At 37.1% G+C, this 16680-nt stretch overlaps 2 protein-coding genes across 2 annotated transcripts; one reads left to right on the forward strand and one right to left on the reverse strand.

The window, feature by feature from the left end:
• Nucleotides 1–11546: 11546 nt before the first annotated feature.
• LOC139856028 (uncharacterized) lies at nucleotides 11547–13731 on the forward strand. Its single transcript, XM_071845265.1, has 2 exons — nucleotides 11547–12792; nucleotides 13322–13731. Exons 1-2 carry the CDS (start codon nucleotides 12428–12430, stop codon nucleotides 13659–13661), a joined length of 705 nt encoding a protein of 234 aa, XP_071701366.1. The 5' UTR covers nucleotides 11547–12427; the 3' UTR covers nucleotides 13662–13731.
• Nucleotides 13732–14215: 484 nt separating this feature from the next.
• Nucleotides 14216–15997, reverse strand: LOC139855465 (large ribosomal subunit protein eL43). The gene is made up of 5 exons (XM_071844692.1): nucleotides 15962–15997; nucleotides 15498–15537; nucleotides 14980–15068; nucleotides 14790–14872; nucleotides 14216–14517 (listed from the first exon to the last, which is right to left on the reverse strand). Exons 1-5 carry the CDS (start codon nucleotides 15962–15964, stop codon nucleotides 14454–14456), a joined length of 279 nt encoding a protein of 92 aa, XP_071700793.1. The 5' UTR covers nucleotides 15965–15997; the 3' UTR covers nucleotides 14216–14453.
• Between the last annotated feature and the right edge of the window lie 683 nt (nucleotides 15998–16680).

A 16680-nucleotide genomic window follows, 5' to 3' on the forward strand; every position in this document is an offset into this window, starting at 1 on the left:
AATCAAGTCTTAACAAGTTTGATTGCTTAACATGTTGGAAACATTTAATCATGTAAATATCAATCTCAATTAATATATATAAACATGGAAAAGTTTGGGTCACTACATAATTGGACCTTGAAAAACGTAAGGTACATTCCTAAATTAAAAAGGAAACTTATTTCGGTTGGTCAATTAGATGATGAAGGTAATGCGGTTACTTTTGAAAACCGTCAATGGAAGGTGGTTAAGGGTAGTTGTGTCGTGGCTCGTGGACATAAAAGGGAACTCTTTATATGGTTGAAGTGTTTGATGAAGACACGGTGGTTGCTACGGTTGATGTTGAGTCAGAATCAACTCTATGGCACCGAAGACTCGGGCATATGAGTGAGAAGGGTATGAAGATGCTTGTTTCGAGTGGGAGAATTCCAGATTTGAAAAAGGTAGAACTTGGATTTTGCGAACCATGTGTATATGGGAAGTAAAAGAAGGTGACTTTTGGGAAATCGGGAAATGCTCCTAAGTTGGAGAAATTGGAGCTTGTTCATACAGATGTGTTTGGTCCAACCAATGTAGAATCACATGGAGGTTCTCGCTATTATGTCACCTTCATTGACGACTCTACTCGAAAGGTATGGGTTTATTTTCTTAAAGCTAAATCTGATATATTTAATACATTTGTGAAGTGGAAAGCTATGGTAGAAAATGAGACTAATTTGAAAGTCAAGTGCTTGAAGTCAGATAATGGAGGGGAATATGGTAGTCTTGAGTTTAAAGACCATTGTGCAAAGCTCGGTATTAGAATGTTGAAAACGGTACCGGAGACACCGCAACACAATGGGGTCGCCGAACGTATGAATCGTACGTTAAATGAAAGGGCTAAGAGTATGAGACTACATACCGGTTTGCCTAAGATGTTTTGGGCAGATGCGGTTAATACGGCGGCTTATTTAATTAACAGGGGACCCTCAACACCGTTGGGTTTCCGAATTCCCGAGGAAGAATGGCATGGTAAGAAGGTGAGTTATAATCACCTTAGGATCTTTGGGTGTAACGCTTATGTGAAGACCAAAGATGCGGATAGAGACAAGCTTGAAGCTAAGTCAAAGAAGCGTACTTTCATAGGTTACGGTTTGGATGAAATGGGTTATCGTTGTTGGGATAACGAGGCTAGAAAAGTGATTCATTCTCGTGATGTTACCTTTGATGAAGATTCGGTTTATGGCAAACCGGAAATGGGGAGTCCTAAACCGGGTCATGTTACTTTTGACGATGTTTCTATTGATGATCTTGCAGGTTCTAGTGGGAGTACGGGTAACAATGAATTTCCAATTAACGGTGAGGCGTCAGAAAATGCTAATGATGGAAATGATTCGGAAAGCGGTGATGACTCTGAACATAGTGCGAGTTCTGGTGATGAGGAGGATACAAATGAAACCGGTCCAACCATTCCGGTTACTCCTACACTAAGACGCTCGACTAGAGTGCCCAAACCTAATCCTAGGTATTTTCCATCAGCAAACTACTTGCTCTATACCGAGAATGGTGAACCCGAAAGTTACTTTGAGGCAAGAAAGACAAAAGAATCCATACAATATGAGCTTGCCATGAAAGAAGAGATGGGGTCACTTGAGAAGAATAAAACTTGGTCATTAGTGAAGTTACCTCATGATAAAAGGGTGTTGCAAAACAAATGGGTATATAGAATCAAGAATGAGTTGGATGGCAAGAAAAGGTACAAGGCTCGTTTGGTAGTCAAAGGCTTTCAACAAAAGGAAGGGGTTGACTACAAAGAGATATTTTCTCCAGTAGTTAAAATGACTAATATCTGTTTGGTACTTTCTATGGTTGCATCTGAAGACTTACATCTAGAGCAACTAGATGTGAAGGCTGCATTCTTGCATGGTGATCTTGTTGAAGAGATCTACATGAGGCAACCCGAGGGCTTTGAGGTAAAGGGTAAAGAGAAGTGGGTTTGTAAGCTAAAGAAAAGTTTGTATAGATTGAAGCAAGCACCTCGACAATGGTACTTGAAGTTTGACGAGTTTATGAAGAAGATTGGTTTCTTAAGATGTGAAGTGGATCACTGTTGCTACTTGAAGAAATTCAAGTCTTCTTACATAATCTTATTGTTGTATGTTGATGAAATGTTACTTGCAGGTTCCAACATGTCCGAAATTAACAAGTTGAAGGGATTACTTTCCCATGAGTTCGAGATGAAAGATCTTGGTGGTGCTAGGCAAATACTTGGCATGAGTATTGTGCGTGATCGTGTGAAGGGTACTCTATACTTGTCTCAATCCAAATATATTGAGAAAGTTGTTGAGAGGTTTAACATGGAAAATTCAAAGGCTCGTTCTATGCCTTTGGGTAGCGCGATAAAGCTATCGAAAAGTCAATCACCTAAAATGGAAGAAGACAAAATGGAGATGGAAAAGGTTCCATATGCATCGGCCGTGGGTAGTGTTATGTATGCCATGGTTTGTACAAGACCCGATATTGCTCACGCAGTGGGAGTTGTAAGTTGTTATATGTCTAATCCGGGGAAAGAGCTTTGGAAAGCGGTTAAATGGTTACTTCGTTATTTGAAAGGTACTTCTAATATGGGATTGTGCTTCTCTAAAAGCAATGTCATACTTAGAGGTTATGCGGATGCTAATTTGGGTGGATGTGATGATTCAGGGAAAAGCACTACGGGTTGTGTTTTCACAATAGGGAAGACGGCGGTTAGTTGGATGTCTCGACTATAAAAGAGTGTTGCTTTATCAACCACTGAAGCCGAATATATGGCTATTGCAGAAGCTTCTAAAGAGCTTGTTTGGTTGAAAAACTTCTTAGGTGAGTTGGGTAAAAGACAAGACTATTGCGTCTTGAATTATGATAATCAAAGTGCGGTTCATCTTGGAAAGAATCCGGTGTTTCATAGTCGTACGAAACACATCAAGATAAGGTATCATTTTATTCGACAACATATAAATGATGGTACTTTTTTATTGGAGAAAATCCTTGGTACGAAGAATCCTGCTGATATGTTTACTAAGGTTGTTACGACAGAGAAATTGAGGTTTTGTATTACCTCAATTGGTCTTCTAATGAATTGATGAGAGAAGACCCCAACTAGAGAATTAGAGAGTTAATGTTTCAATTCTAACAAGTAGTGTTGAAGACCTTGTATCAAAAGTCTGCTCATCCGAAGTATGTGTTGAGTGTGCGTGTCCCAAATGGAGTTTGGCGGTATAATGGTGGTGTTGTGATTTAGCGCAGTTTCAAGACCCGAGAAATTAATAGAACAATTAAGCAATAAATAAAGACACAAGGATTTACGTGGTTCGGCGTGAGGCCTAGTCCACGGGCGGAAGCAGAGATGAATTTTACTAGCAAATATGGCAAACCCGAGGTTACAATGTATCACTCTAATCTAGGCTCCGAAAAATACTAACAAAGTATTTGGACCACTCACTAGATTATAACACTTCTCTCGTAACTCACTCGTATAGAATTTTATTTAACAATTCTATACCCTCTCTATTTTCTACAATACTCTTCACAAGAGTTATTAGTAAACTCTTTCAAGTATGTGTTTTTAGATATGAGATTGGATGTGAAGAATGGGATGAGTATTCAGCTGCATGCATTCCCTTTTTATAGTTGAAGAACACCCATGAGAACATGCAAGTGAGAATAAGTGACTTTCCATGCATGCAGACATTTCATTTAGACATGTTTTAAATACAAGTCTTCACTTCAATAGTACTTGGCTTCTTTTATTTGACTTCCATGGCATGACATTCTTGAATGAGAATTGAGCCACCTAAAACATGTGGTATTATTATACCACCGTCCAACAAATCTCTACCTTGGCGAACATTCCATTCATTTGCTATCTGTTATCAATCTCTGCTTCCTGTCAGCCCTCTCGGGCTCATCACTTTCTTCGAACGCCCACCAAGTCCAAACAATGTTCGAACTTGTTTGTAGTAACGGGCTTAGTCAACATATCTGCCGGAGTATCTGCCGTACCAATCTTCTTGACCATTATAACTCCTTCAGATACGACTTTACGAATAAAGTGATACCGTACATCAATGTGTTTGGTTCTCTCATGATACACTTGGTTTTTAGTCAAATGTATGGCACTCTGGCTATCACAATGCACCACAGTTTCGTCCAGTTGCAAACCCAGATCACCAACCAAACCCCTCAGCCACTTTGCTTCTTTCACACCCTCAGTCAGAGCCATGTATTCTGCTTCAGTTGTCGACAAAGCAACAGTCGATTGTAATGTTGCTTTCCAACTAATAGCACATTTTCCGAGAGTAAAAACATACCCAGTCTGAGACCTTCTCCGATCCAAATCACCAGCATAGTCTGAATCAACGTATCCGGTAACATTAGTATTACCACCATTATCAAATACTAAGCTAATATCTGTTGTCCCTCTGAGGTACCGAAGAATCCATTGCACTGCTTTCCAATGAGCTTTCCCTGGACAATCCATATATCTACTCACCACGCTTACTGCATGCGCAATATTCGGTCTAGTACATACCATAGCATACATGATGCTACCCACAGCACTAGCATATGGAACATGTGACATATGCTCCACCTCCTCCTCAGTTTCAGGTGACAACGCCGATGAAAGTTTGAAATGTGCAGCAAGTGGAGTACTAACCGGTTTGGAGTTATCCATCCCAAAACGCTGAAGAACCTTCTCAATATATTTCTTTTGTGACAAATACAATTTTCCTTCACGCCTATCTCTGATAATCTCCATTCCCAATATCTTCTTAGCTGCACCCAAATCTTTCATCTCAAACTCACTTTTGAGTTGAGATTTTAACTGATCGATCTCAGACATGTTTTTCGAAGCAATCAACATATCATCCACATATAATAGCAAATAAACGTACGAGCCATCTGGAAGCTTCTTGTGATATACACAACTATCATAATCACTCCGCGAGTAACATTTACTAGTCATGAATACGTCAAACCGCTTATACCATTGTCGAGGTGACTGCTTCAAGCCATATAATGACTTTTTCAACAAACAAGCATAATCTTCCTTTCCTTTGACCACAAATCCCTCTGACTGGCGCATAAAGATCCGTTCCTCCAACTCACCATGTAAGAATGCTGTCTTGACATCTAGTTGCTGCAGCTCCATATCAAGTAAAGCAACCATGGCAAGTAACACGCGAATAGATGTATGCTTTACGACCGGTGAGAAAACTTCATTAAAGTCAACTCCCTCTCTCTGAGTAAAGCCTTTTGCTACAAGGCGTGCTTTGAACCTTTCATCTTCTACACCCAGAATTCCATCCTTCTTTTTGAAGATCCATTTGCATCCAACAATCTTCTGACCTTTTGGCGGTTTCACCAGCTCCCACGTATGATTCTTATAAAGAGACTCCATCTCTTCATTCATAGCTACAGACCACTTTGCAGATTCTGGGCCACTTATAGCTTCACGATATGTAGCAGGTTCTTGGACCTCTATATCTTCTGCCATACTCAGGGCATAAGCTACCAAATCTGCATGCCCAAACCGTTGTGGTGGTTTTATTGCTCATCGTTCTCTATCTCTTGCTAGATTATAATTCTGTAGATCATGTTGCTCATCTGACTGATCTTCTGGTGTCATTTGATCAACACCAGAGTCATGTACGTCTTCTACAACGGGCTCGACAGGAGTATCTTGTACTACACCTTGTGGAACTTCTATTTCTTGCTCCACCTGCTCTTCAACTTCACGATCTTTTCCAGCAACTACTTGTTCCTCCTCTGTGTTTTTCAACATAGCAGACTCATCAAATGTCACATCCCTACTGATAAGAAATCGAGATGATTTACCATCAGGGCACCACAATCTATAACCCTTCACCCCATCTGCATACCCTAGAAATATGCATCTTTTGGCCCTCGGCTCAAGTTTACCATCTTTCACGTGAGCATAAACAGGACAACCAAATATCTTCAAATCACTGTAACTTGCAGGGGAACCTGACCATTTCTCCAAAGGAGTTTGACAATCAATTGCCGTTGATGGAGACCGATTTACCAAATAACAAGCTGTGTTGATAGCTTCAGCCCAAAATATATTTGGTAATTTTGCATTTGAGAGCATACACCTCGCTCGCTCAAGGAGCGTTCTATTCATCCGTTCTGCAACGCCATTCTGTTGTGGTGTAAACCGCACTGTGTGGTGTCTCACAATGCCTTCGTTCTTGTAGAACTCATTGAATTCGCCTTTGCAGAATTCCAGTCCATTGTCAGTTCTCAAGCGCTTAATGAACTTTCCAGTCTGCTTCTCTATCATCATCTTCCATTGCTTGAAATTGACAAAGACTTCATCCTTACGTTTAAGGATATAAACCCATACTCTTCTCGAATAGTCATCAATAAAGGTTAACATGTATCTCGCACCACCTTTTGAAGGAACAGGAGATGGACCCCAAAGATCTGAATGGATATAATCCAAAGTACCTTTCGTCCTGTGAACGGCTGTGCCAAACTTTATTCGGCTCTGTTTTCCGAATACACAATGCTCGCAGAATTCCAATTTTCCGATATTCTGACCGCACAGCAAACCTCGTTTACTAAGCTCCATCATTCCTCTCTCGCTCATGTGCCCAAGGCGCATGTGCCATAACTTGGTGGTATCTACATCTTTAGCCGATGAAGAAACTCCAGACGCACCAGTAACCGTGCTACCTTTTAACAGGTAAAGGCCGTTACACCTTTCACCTTTCATCACGACAAGTGCACCTCTAGAGACTTTTAGTACTCCACCTCGGGCTCGATACTCGCAGCCGATGGAGTCCAGCGTACCCAAGGAAATAAGATTCTTCTTCAATTCTGGAACATGCCTGACATCTGTCAACGTCCTCACCGTGCCATCATACATCTTGATTTGGATCGTTCCTATGCCAACAACCTTACAAGCTACATCGTTTCCCATAAGGACTTTACCACCATTTATTTGTTGATAGGTAGTAAACCAGTCCCTAATAGGACACATATGATAAGAACAACCCGAGTCAAGAATCCACTCATTATTTGAGAGGCCATCGGTAACACTAAGAACATTTGCACCATCAGAATCATTTTCTGCAACCGCGATAACTTTATCGGCTCCCGCTGCATTCCAAGTATCTCTTTTTCCTTTTAAGTCTGGACAGTCTCTACGCATGTGACCTTCCTTGTGACAATTGTAACACTTGATCTTTCTAGATCTTGGTTTCGATCTAGAACGACCTTTGTTGTTACTACTTGATGCTCTATCGTTACGTCTTCCTCTTGCCACCAAACCTTCTGCACTTTCTTCCAGATAATCCGCTGAGGATTTCTTCCTTAACTCGCTAGAGTTCAAGGTAGATTTGACATCCTCCATGGAAATAGTTTTTCTACTATATAGTAGAGTTGTAACCAAATGCTCGTACGATTTTGGCAAGGAACATAAGAAAATTAATGATTGATCTTCATCATCAATTTTCACACCAATATTATTCAAGTCCAAAATTATTTTATTGAACTCATCGATGTGATCATTTAGTGAACCTTCTTTCATCCGAAGAGTATACAACTGTTGTTTCATATACAACCGGTTTGTGAGACTCTTAGTCATATATAGAGTTTCTAGCTGTTTCCAAAGTCCAGCCGGTGTGGTTTCTGCCGCAACTTCTCTAAGCACACAATCGGCAAGATTTAGAATAATCATGCCGTGTGCCTTTTCCAGAAGTTCATCCTTCTCTTCATCTGTCAACTTTTCGGGTAGATGTTCTCTCCCTTTCAAAGCTAACAAATAACCTTGTTGGCTCAGTAGAGCCCGCATCTTCATTCGCCAAAGACCAAAATCGTTCTGGCCATTAAATTTCTCTACGTCGGACCTTATTATCGTCATCTTGTATATTTAATCACAGCTATAGCTCTGATACCAGTTTTTTGTGATTTAGCGCAGTTTCAAGACCCGAGAAATTAATAGAACAATTAAGCAATAAATAAAGACACAAGGATTTACGTGGTTCGGCATGAGGCCTAGTCCACGGGTGGAAGCAGAGATGAATTTTACTAGCAAATATGGCAAACCCGAGGTTACAATGTATCACTCTAATCTAGGCTCCGAAAAATACTAACAAAGTATTTGGACCACTCACTAGATTATAACACTTCTCTCGTAACTCACTCGTATAGAATTTTATTTAACAATTCTATACCCTCTCTATTTTCTACAATACTCTTCACAAGAGTTATTAGTAAACTCTTTCAAGTATGTGTTTTTAGATATGAGATTGGATGTGAAGAATGGGATGAGTATTCAGCTGCATGCATTCCCTTTTTATAGTTGAAGAACACCCATGAGAACATGCAAGTGAGAATAAGTGACTTTCCATGCATGCAGACATTTCATTTAGACATGTTTTAAATACAAGTCTTCACTTCAATAGTACTTGGCTTCTTTTATTTGACTTCCATGGCATGACATTCTTGAATGAGAATTGAGCCACCTAAAACATGTGGTATTATTATACCACCGTCCAACAGGAGGTTTAACGTTCTTGGTTAGATCGTTGATATTTTGGGTTGACGAAGGTTGGGTTTGTTCAAAGTCTCCAAGTGGGAGATTGTTGGAGATATGGAGAACTTTAAACAATTAGAGGGAAGATTCCAGGAAACTCATACGAAGCTTCCACGAAGTTGTTAGGAAACTAACATGTAGCCTCCACGAAGTTGTGAGGAAATTCACATGTAGCTTCCACGAAGCTGTCATGAAACTCACATGTAGCTTCCATGAAGCTGTCAGGAAACTCACATGAAGCTTCAAGGAATTGTTTTTAGCTTACTCCTTAAACCATTCTATAAATAGACCCTTTTGTAACTCATTGTAAACACACCACAAATATTCAGTAAATACATTCTCTAGTTGGTCCGTGGACTAAAGCAATCACAACGATTGCATATAACCACGTTATCTCTTGTGTCGATTTACATTTCTTGCATTTATAATCTTTCGTTCATTAAGTGGGTTAGTAATCTTGTAGAATTACTATCGGCGAGTGATCTTGTTGAATCACTTGCGTTGTTTTGGGTCCTAATATCCTTACAGCTAGTCCAACATTCTTGAAACTACGAATGCCGAATGAGTTGATGCCTTGCTATAGATGCAATATGTGGATAGTTGTTGGTTCTTCGAACGGGCTCGTATGCGTCACACCTATATATTTAGATAATCGTCCACTAATTATCTTGATTAGCAATCCATGCATGAGAGAGGTTAGAGAAGTGTTGAACGCCCCCGTACTAATTGAAAAGATTAATTTCATGTGCGGGGTATGTTTGAGTTTTGGCTATGATTCGTCCACTGATGATTACAAGATTGTTATGGGGACAAAAATAGATGATTGTGGGACATATATTCATGTCTTCTCGTTGAAATCGAATACTTGGAAATTTATTGACCTACTAGTCAACTATGAGTTCATTGACAACAAGCCGGGTATCTTATTAAACTGGGTGATTCATTGGTTCGTAATTGATCATACTAATAAGAAGGGAGTACTATTCCATTCTTTTAATCATACCAAGAAGAAAGGAGTAATCCTTTCTTTTCATTTATCTCAAGAGAAATTTAATATTGTCCCTCAACCTGATCATGACTCAAGATATGTTTTGGAATCGTTTAGTACATTGGGGATGGTGGAAGACCGCCTATGCATATCGTGTCTTCGTGATATATGGATAATGAGAAATTATAATGTTAAGCGGTCGTGGGAACTGTTACGAAATGTATGGGCGATAAAGTATGATGTGGTACACTATTTGAAAATGTATGATTTTAGTTCGCCTTACATGAAGAGGATGAGTTTCTATTGTGATGACAAAACATGTTTGTCAACTTCTCATGAACACGTTGGCGCTCATCTGTTTGTGAAAAGCCTTGTATCTCCTTATGTTAACTGTGAGAGACCGAGCTTTGCGGGCAGTGATAAGGTTCGTTTTTTCCGAGAAATCCTTAAAAAGCTAGTACCAATGTAGCAATAGCTCAGTGGTACCCGGTACCTTTGAAGTTGGGACCCACCATGTGGAAGCTTGGACTTATAACAGGCACAAGTTTAATCCCCACTCGAGGCAAGAATTTACATCTTGTAGCAGACGAATGATGATTGCTCCTGTCACATATGTGAGGTCCCGGTGGAGGTAATTTTCCGGCATCCGACTCTTTCGAGTTGGGTCTGGTGGGTTTCCAAAGAAAGCACAGGGTCGGGGTGTCCTCTTAGACTTAAAGTCGGTCTGGTTTGAGTTGGTCGAGGTGAGTCGGTGTGAGACGCTCAAAGTGGTTCAAAGTCAAGGTTGGTCAAAGTCAGGTCAAATCTTATATGTTTTAAAATTAAACTTTGTGCCCTACGGTAAACGTTGGTCAACATCCGACTAGTCACCGACTCAACTGACTAGTCAGTCCTTGGTCCCAATCAACTCGTCTCCTCTTACTACTTTTGCAACCTGGCTTAGATTTTTTACATGAGAAGTTTACTATACTTTGCGACTTATTTGAACAAAATGCAAAGTAACCTAATCGAATAAAAGCGTAAAGTACATTCAATCTATATATGTATTACACCAACTCTTTTGCTTGCTACAGCATGTTAGATATTGTACATTCTTTAGTCCAATTTAGCAATTAGACAACTTAGATTTAATTACCTATACACAAGTTTGGAATAGAAAGTAAACCAATAAAACAGATTCAATTAATTAAACTGGATTGTAATATGGGTTGTAATTGTTTTCCTTGTTATTTCAAGGTCCTTTATTTATATGCTTGCCGTAAAAAAAAAAAAAAAAAAAAATACACGTACAGCGATTTGATTTGTGTGCATCATATGTGCATTGATTGAACTAAGTTGAATCTGTCGTTTATACTTTGCCAAGGTTGCTGAACTAGAGAGACAGAATACGCATGTTTTTCAACCAAAAATGAGGATGAATGTTGCTGAGGAAAAGGTATTACTTAGTTTTTTCATTGTATTAATTATATTTAGTAACTGTAACCAATTAAAACTGATTTTGCCTAATTAAATTTCTGAATGCAACTGCAGGAACTGAGAGATATTGAGGGACTTTATATGATTGAAGGTGGAGATAGTGAAGAGGATTAGCTTATATGCATTCATTCACACCAAGGCTATGTGACATTAGTTTATATGTTTTTTTTTATCAATAACTCTTAATTTAATTTTGAAGTTTTTAAAACGATCCAATGTGATTACTTGTTAGGTGATACATGTGTACTTCCAAGTAGTTTAGTAAATCACAATTATCATAATGTCCATATGTTTTGGTACCTAAGTCCTTTTAAAATTCAGACTTTTCCAGATGGAGGTAGTTGTAATTGTAAAGATAAGATAAAAGAAAGAAAATAGCACAATATCTAACCCATTTTAAATATTATATATTATATATTACTACTAATTATTATTCAAATACATGTCATCACTTCATAGACTTTTCTTATATTGGATTGGTTTAGACTTTGTTCAAAAATAATATTAAAATGAAACTCCATCTAACCAGGTACCTAATGGAAACCATGTCCCTTAAACCAATTCACCAACTTTGCGTGTATATTCAAGTCAAATAAGCTAATCATACATCATAGAATATTAATATTAATAACTAAGATAATTATCCAAATTATTAATCAACAATATATCATCAGATTGATCATTTGGGTCTAATATTATTAGTGAAAACTGAAAACCAGCAAGGCAAGAGTTAGACTATTTTTCTGATTGATTGATCATGGAGGGACTAATTCCTATGGTGTACAAGGGCATCAAAAGAAGTATGACCACTAAGCGATATCGTGATCGAAACTACAAAATCGAAGACTTTTACCCCGAAGGATACAATTTCGTCTACCCACAACAAGAAAATAAAAAAGACGTACGGTTAGTCTCAACTAAAAGAAGCAAGTCTGCGAAGAATCAAGAACATCAAAAGCAACTTGTTCGGTTTAGAAGCCATAAACTCTTCTCTTGTGTCACTGGTGGGGTCTAAAACCTTGTTTCATATAAATTTGTTTCCATTTGTTTGTCTTATGTGTTCAATTGTACATATATATACAATTAGCTTGCATAATCTGTTTGTGCTCTTTAGTTTTATTTGTAACAATGAATATTCACATAAATGTTTATTGTAAAAAAGTTGTTTGATAGTATTAATTATGTCTTGAGCTTTGGAGTATTTGGGGATACTTACAAGGAATGAAAAGCCAAAAAACAGAAACCATACAACAGATACAAAGAAACAATTATTAATCGTTAGGATTTGCGAATATCACGAAGATCTTAGCTTTTGGTATTGTTTGCCGAATGAAAATGTGCTGATATAAGATTTTGATATAAGATTGTGACTCGTTAACTGGTTTGATATATTGTATTAGCATATGGATAGAAATATTGTGTTCTGCGGGAACATAGTTCTGATCAATCTGTTAGCACTAGTGCTGTTAGTTTTAACGACGAATGTGGGAGCGAACACAGTCAAACCAAGATTATTAGAAAGCAAGAAATTGTGTAGCCAGTGCACTACATGTGATCACAACACAAAAACATGTCCACCTAGTGAATCTTACCCACATATGACTGCGTTTGACGACACTCTCATTGCTGGTGCGTTGCAGTCTGATTTTGTGAATGCAAGCGACAGAGGAGTTTACTCTGTACCGAATATTGTGGGTGGTTTGTCTGCAGAGTATAATGCTTATTTTGGATGGCAGTCAACATCTGGCTCGGCTTCTGGCTATCATAGGTAAAAACATCATTCTATCACAACAGCATATTACTGTAATTTGTATTTTTTATCTTGAAAAAGTTATGTCATTGGGTCCTTAATGTTTGCCCAAAATTTCATGGATAGACCTAAGGTATTTTTATGACGCTGATGACCCTAATGTTTGAAATTGTTGCGTCGTTGGTCCCTGAATGTAACATACGTTATTTCCCCATCATTAGTGTGCATCATGTGAGATGCACAAATGGTCTTTTTAGTCATTAATGATGGGGAAATAATGATGCACACTAAGATGGGGAAATTACGTCTATTATATACGTAAAATAACTAAAAAGCCCTCGTGTGCATCTCACGCGATGCACACTAACGATGGGGAAATATGTCTATTACATTCAGGGACCAACTACGCAACATTACAAAATAATAGGATCATCCACGTCAAAAAAGGACTTTAGGTCCATGCTTTAAACTTTCGGAAAATATTAAGGACCAATGACACAATTACTATTTTTGTTATTTGATGAATGAATTAGTCTGTGTTAAACAGGTTCAGTAACTACATGGATAAATGTTCAGGAGGAGAAAACTACTTAACTGTCGACAAGCATGGAAAAGTCAGCCTTAAGTCATTAACGTCTTTGGAAGATTTGGCATATGCAGACTGGAAATCGATAAACCCACCCAAACATCTTAACCATAGGCAGTTTAGATTTTGGGTGTCTCGTGGTACACAAAAATGTCTAACTGTTTTTTTCGGTGGGAATACAAAGAAACGAACGGTAGGAGTAGCTGACTGCAAGTTTGATGGAGCAAATAAGGGCCAACTGTTTGCATTTCGGTTTCATTATCACAATACATTCTGTTGTTGTGGTCGCCAAAACAATTAAGAAATTTCAAATACAACAATCTCACTTTCATATTGTGGCAATCATGTTGTAGCATTATTTGTAATAAGTTAAGCCACTTTGTATCTTTTGTTAAAATTTTCAAGTAACCTATCAAGTGGTTAAACAACCAAAGGTGCATATCAAAGAAGGGAACAGAATTATGAAAGCTTAATGATCATCTTAGCAATAAAATATACATACATTAATCTTATTGATTTGTGTTGACAGTGATTAGTGTTATGGCTTCAGTTATTTATTTTATGAACGAGTGATTGGTGTTAAAGTTCCCATAAAATATACTGTCTTAGGGTATCCATATCAAGATTACAATTACAAAAATAATCATTAGACGGTCTCAATTTCAAGTATACATCAGAGTAAAAATACAAGAATACTAACATTAGAAAACATGTATAATAAATCAACAATAATCGAACGCAAATTATCTCGGTAAAAAACAGGGAATAGAGATTGGATTGATTGAAGTATTATATATCATCATATAGATATAGATACAATATATAGAAGATATAGATATAGATAGAGTTCCTTGAATAAAAAAGATAAAAAGAGAATTGATGAAAAAGTTAAAATAAACATAAGTTAATATCTTCATGATGCTAAATTTAAGAAATGCACTGGGGAGAAATTAAAATAGCATTTGGTAGAATGTGTGCGACAAGATTCTCTAACACTGATATATCATTAAGATTTCAGCTATTAAACAATCAAAATTGAAAATAAAAGTAGAAAATCAACTTTATCGCCAAGGTACAACTCCAAATATGTCATTTAACTCTCAGTTTGCTCCCTTAGCCTTCGAATTGTGCTTCTCACAGTCACAGCACTAGCAGTACTGTTACAAAAACAGATCATATCAGCACTCAAAAAATTGAATGTTAAAGGTGGGCTATTTCGACCCATTATGAATCAATCGGTTAATTTGGATTGTTTTTATCCTAAAGAGTTCAAACATTAGCTCCAGAAAGACCGGCTCAAAGGGTTTAAAACTACTCAAAGGCTCAAAGGGTTTAAAACTCCAGAAAGACCCGACCCACCCATCTTGTCACATCTATTGTGTTGGATCTACAAATCATAAGCTTAATTAGGGTTAGAAGGAACCATTACTTTAGCGTGTATGCACCGCCTGCTTTGACCTTGCCACAGTCCTTGCAGCCCCAAATTCCGACAGCCTTTCGCTTCACTGCATACTGCGAAAAAATTTCAAGTTTTCGGTAATTAGAAATATAAACAGGTGATAGATTAAAAAACACAATATGTTCGCAAAGGGATTAAACCGGTGATAGATAAAGTATACCTTCCCACAAAACTCGCAGAAATATTTACTGTGTTGGGAGACCTCCATTTTCTTTATTTGCTTTCGAAGACTAGCACCATAACGTGTACCTAAACAAAATCGAAAATAAAGTGATAACTAAACAAGCGAAGCCCTGTACAAGTCTATGAAATTTGATGCTTTTTGTATAATTTTAGCAAATAAATAGATGTATTATATGTGTGGCAGCAAAGGCGCATTAGAAGCATTCTTTAATCACCACAATTTATTCTTTATAAGCATTCTTTACCGTATGTAAAGATCGAATTTTTCACTTGTTGAGGATGAGAAAAAAAAAGGGCTATAGCCAAATACAAAACTATATCATAAAATTCGATTATATACAAAATAATAACAATAACAGTTTAACAGTTTTCGGCTTAGAACCCAAACAAATAGCACTTGTTTAAAGACAATCATGAAAACAGACAAACTTAAAGACTTGCAGCAGCCACTAATACAACCAAAGAAAAATCAATAACTTGCAAAAATATACTTACCATACTTGCCAACAATACCAGCCTTCTTTGTCCTCTTTGTCTATAATAATTCAGGTTATAATATAATTAGTACTTAGAAACATAATTATAAAATAACATCTAACATATAAATGATACAAAAAAAAAAAAAAAAAAAAATCTTAATTACAATAGATTCACACCACTCATGAATTGCAATTTAGATTTAGATCAGCTAACATAAGAAGGAAAAATGTGACATTATATCAATAAAAATTGTAACGTCATCGCTCAACAGATAAGGTTTATACAAATTAAGTAGACACACTTCACTAATATTAGCATAGCACCAAATTATATTGATTTTTCAAAATCCAAATCATTATACAAGTTTTGATATAAGCATTTATCAAAGTTAATATAAGAAACATTTTACTTTATTAGTAGATGAAAAGGAACATACACCAAATTAAGATTAATTAAAAGTGAGATTTAATATCGAGTACCATTTTGTACGATGCGAGATGAACAACCAAGAGTTGCAGCAGATGAAATGATATAGTTCAAACTGAAACCCTAATTTGCTTTTATTTATAACAAAATTACACATATGGTCCTTGTATTTTGCAAAACAATACAAGAATAGTCTAAACTTGCTTTTTTAAATATTTTTAGTCCTTAACTTTACACTTTTTTAAGGAATAGTCCAATTTACTCACAAACGTTATTTTTGTCCATTAAGTCATGTCTGTGCTTGGCTCATGAGGGTAAAATCGTAATAGTCCACTCACTCCCATCTTTTTATCCAAATCAGAACTAGTTCATTTCAAACCCTAAAATCAACATTCTAAAACCAAATCATGACATATATACATTCCAGATCTAATTTTAAAATCACATACATTCTAAAATTAAACGACATATTAATTGCAAATAAATTATTAGCTTCTTTTGCAACATACACATCTTCAACATCAACTTCCACCATCGTTCAGAGTGATGCTAAAATCGTTCAGAGTGATGCTAAGAAGAAAAAGAATAGAGTGAGGGAAAGCTTTGAAATTCGTAAATCAAAAACCACTAACAGTAGCAGTCGATGCTGGTGGCTGTAAAAGACAGTCGGTGAAGGTGAGTTTGAATTGATAATGAAGAAGCACGAATAAACTTATCCAACACAACCACTAATTTCTCATCCTTTTCATCACCTAAAAATTGTCACTCAAAA

This window comes from Rutidosis leptorrhynchoides, chromosome 6, assembly GCF_046630445.1.
Source record: "Rutidosis leptorrhynchoides isolate AG116_Rl617_1_P2 chromosome 6, CSIRO_AGI_Rlap_v1, whole genome shotgun sequence".
Lineage (NCBI taxonomy): Eukaryota > Viridiplantae > Streptophyta > Magnoliopsida > Asterales > Asteraceae > Rutidosis > Rutidosis leptorrhynchoides.

Bases quoted from the DNA above. Each gene is read 5' to 3' on its own strand.
- LOC139856028 (XM_071845265.1), top strand. From the start codon at position 12,428: ATGGATAGAAATATTGTGTTCTGCGGGAACATAGTTCTGATCAATCTG. The intron at 12,793-13,321 runs GTAAAAACATCA...TGTGTTAAACAG, and splicing joins TCGGCTTCTGGCTATCATAG to GTTCAGTAACTACATGGATA.
- LOC139855465 (XM_071844692.1), bottom strand. The intron at 15,069-15,497 runs GTAAGTATATTT...GATTTTGTTTAG, and splicing joins TGGTATTGTTGGCAAGTATG to GTACACGTTATGGTGCTAGT. The intron at 14,873-14,979 runs GTATACTTTATC...ATTTTTTCGCAG, and splicing joins TCTGCGAGTTTTGTGGGAAG to TATGCAGTGAAGCGAAAGGC.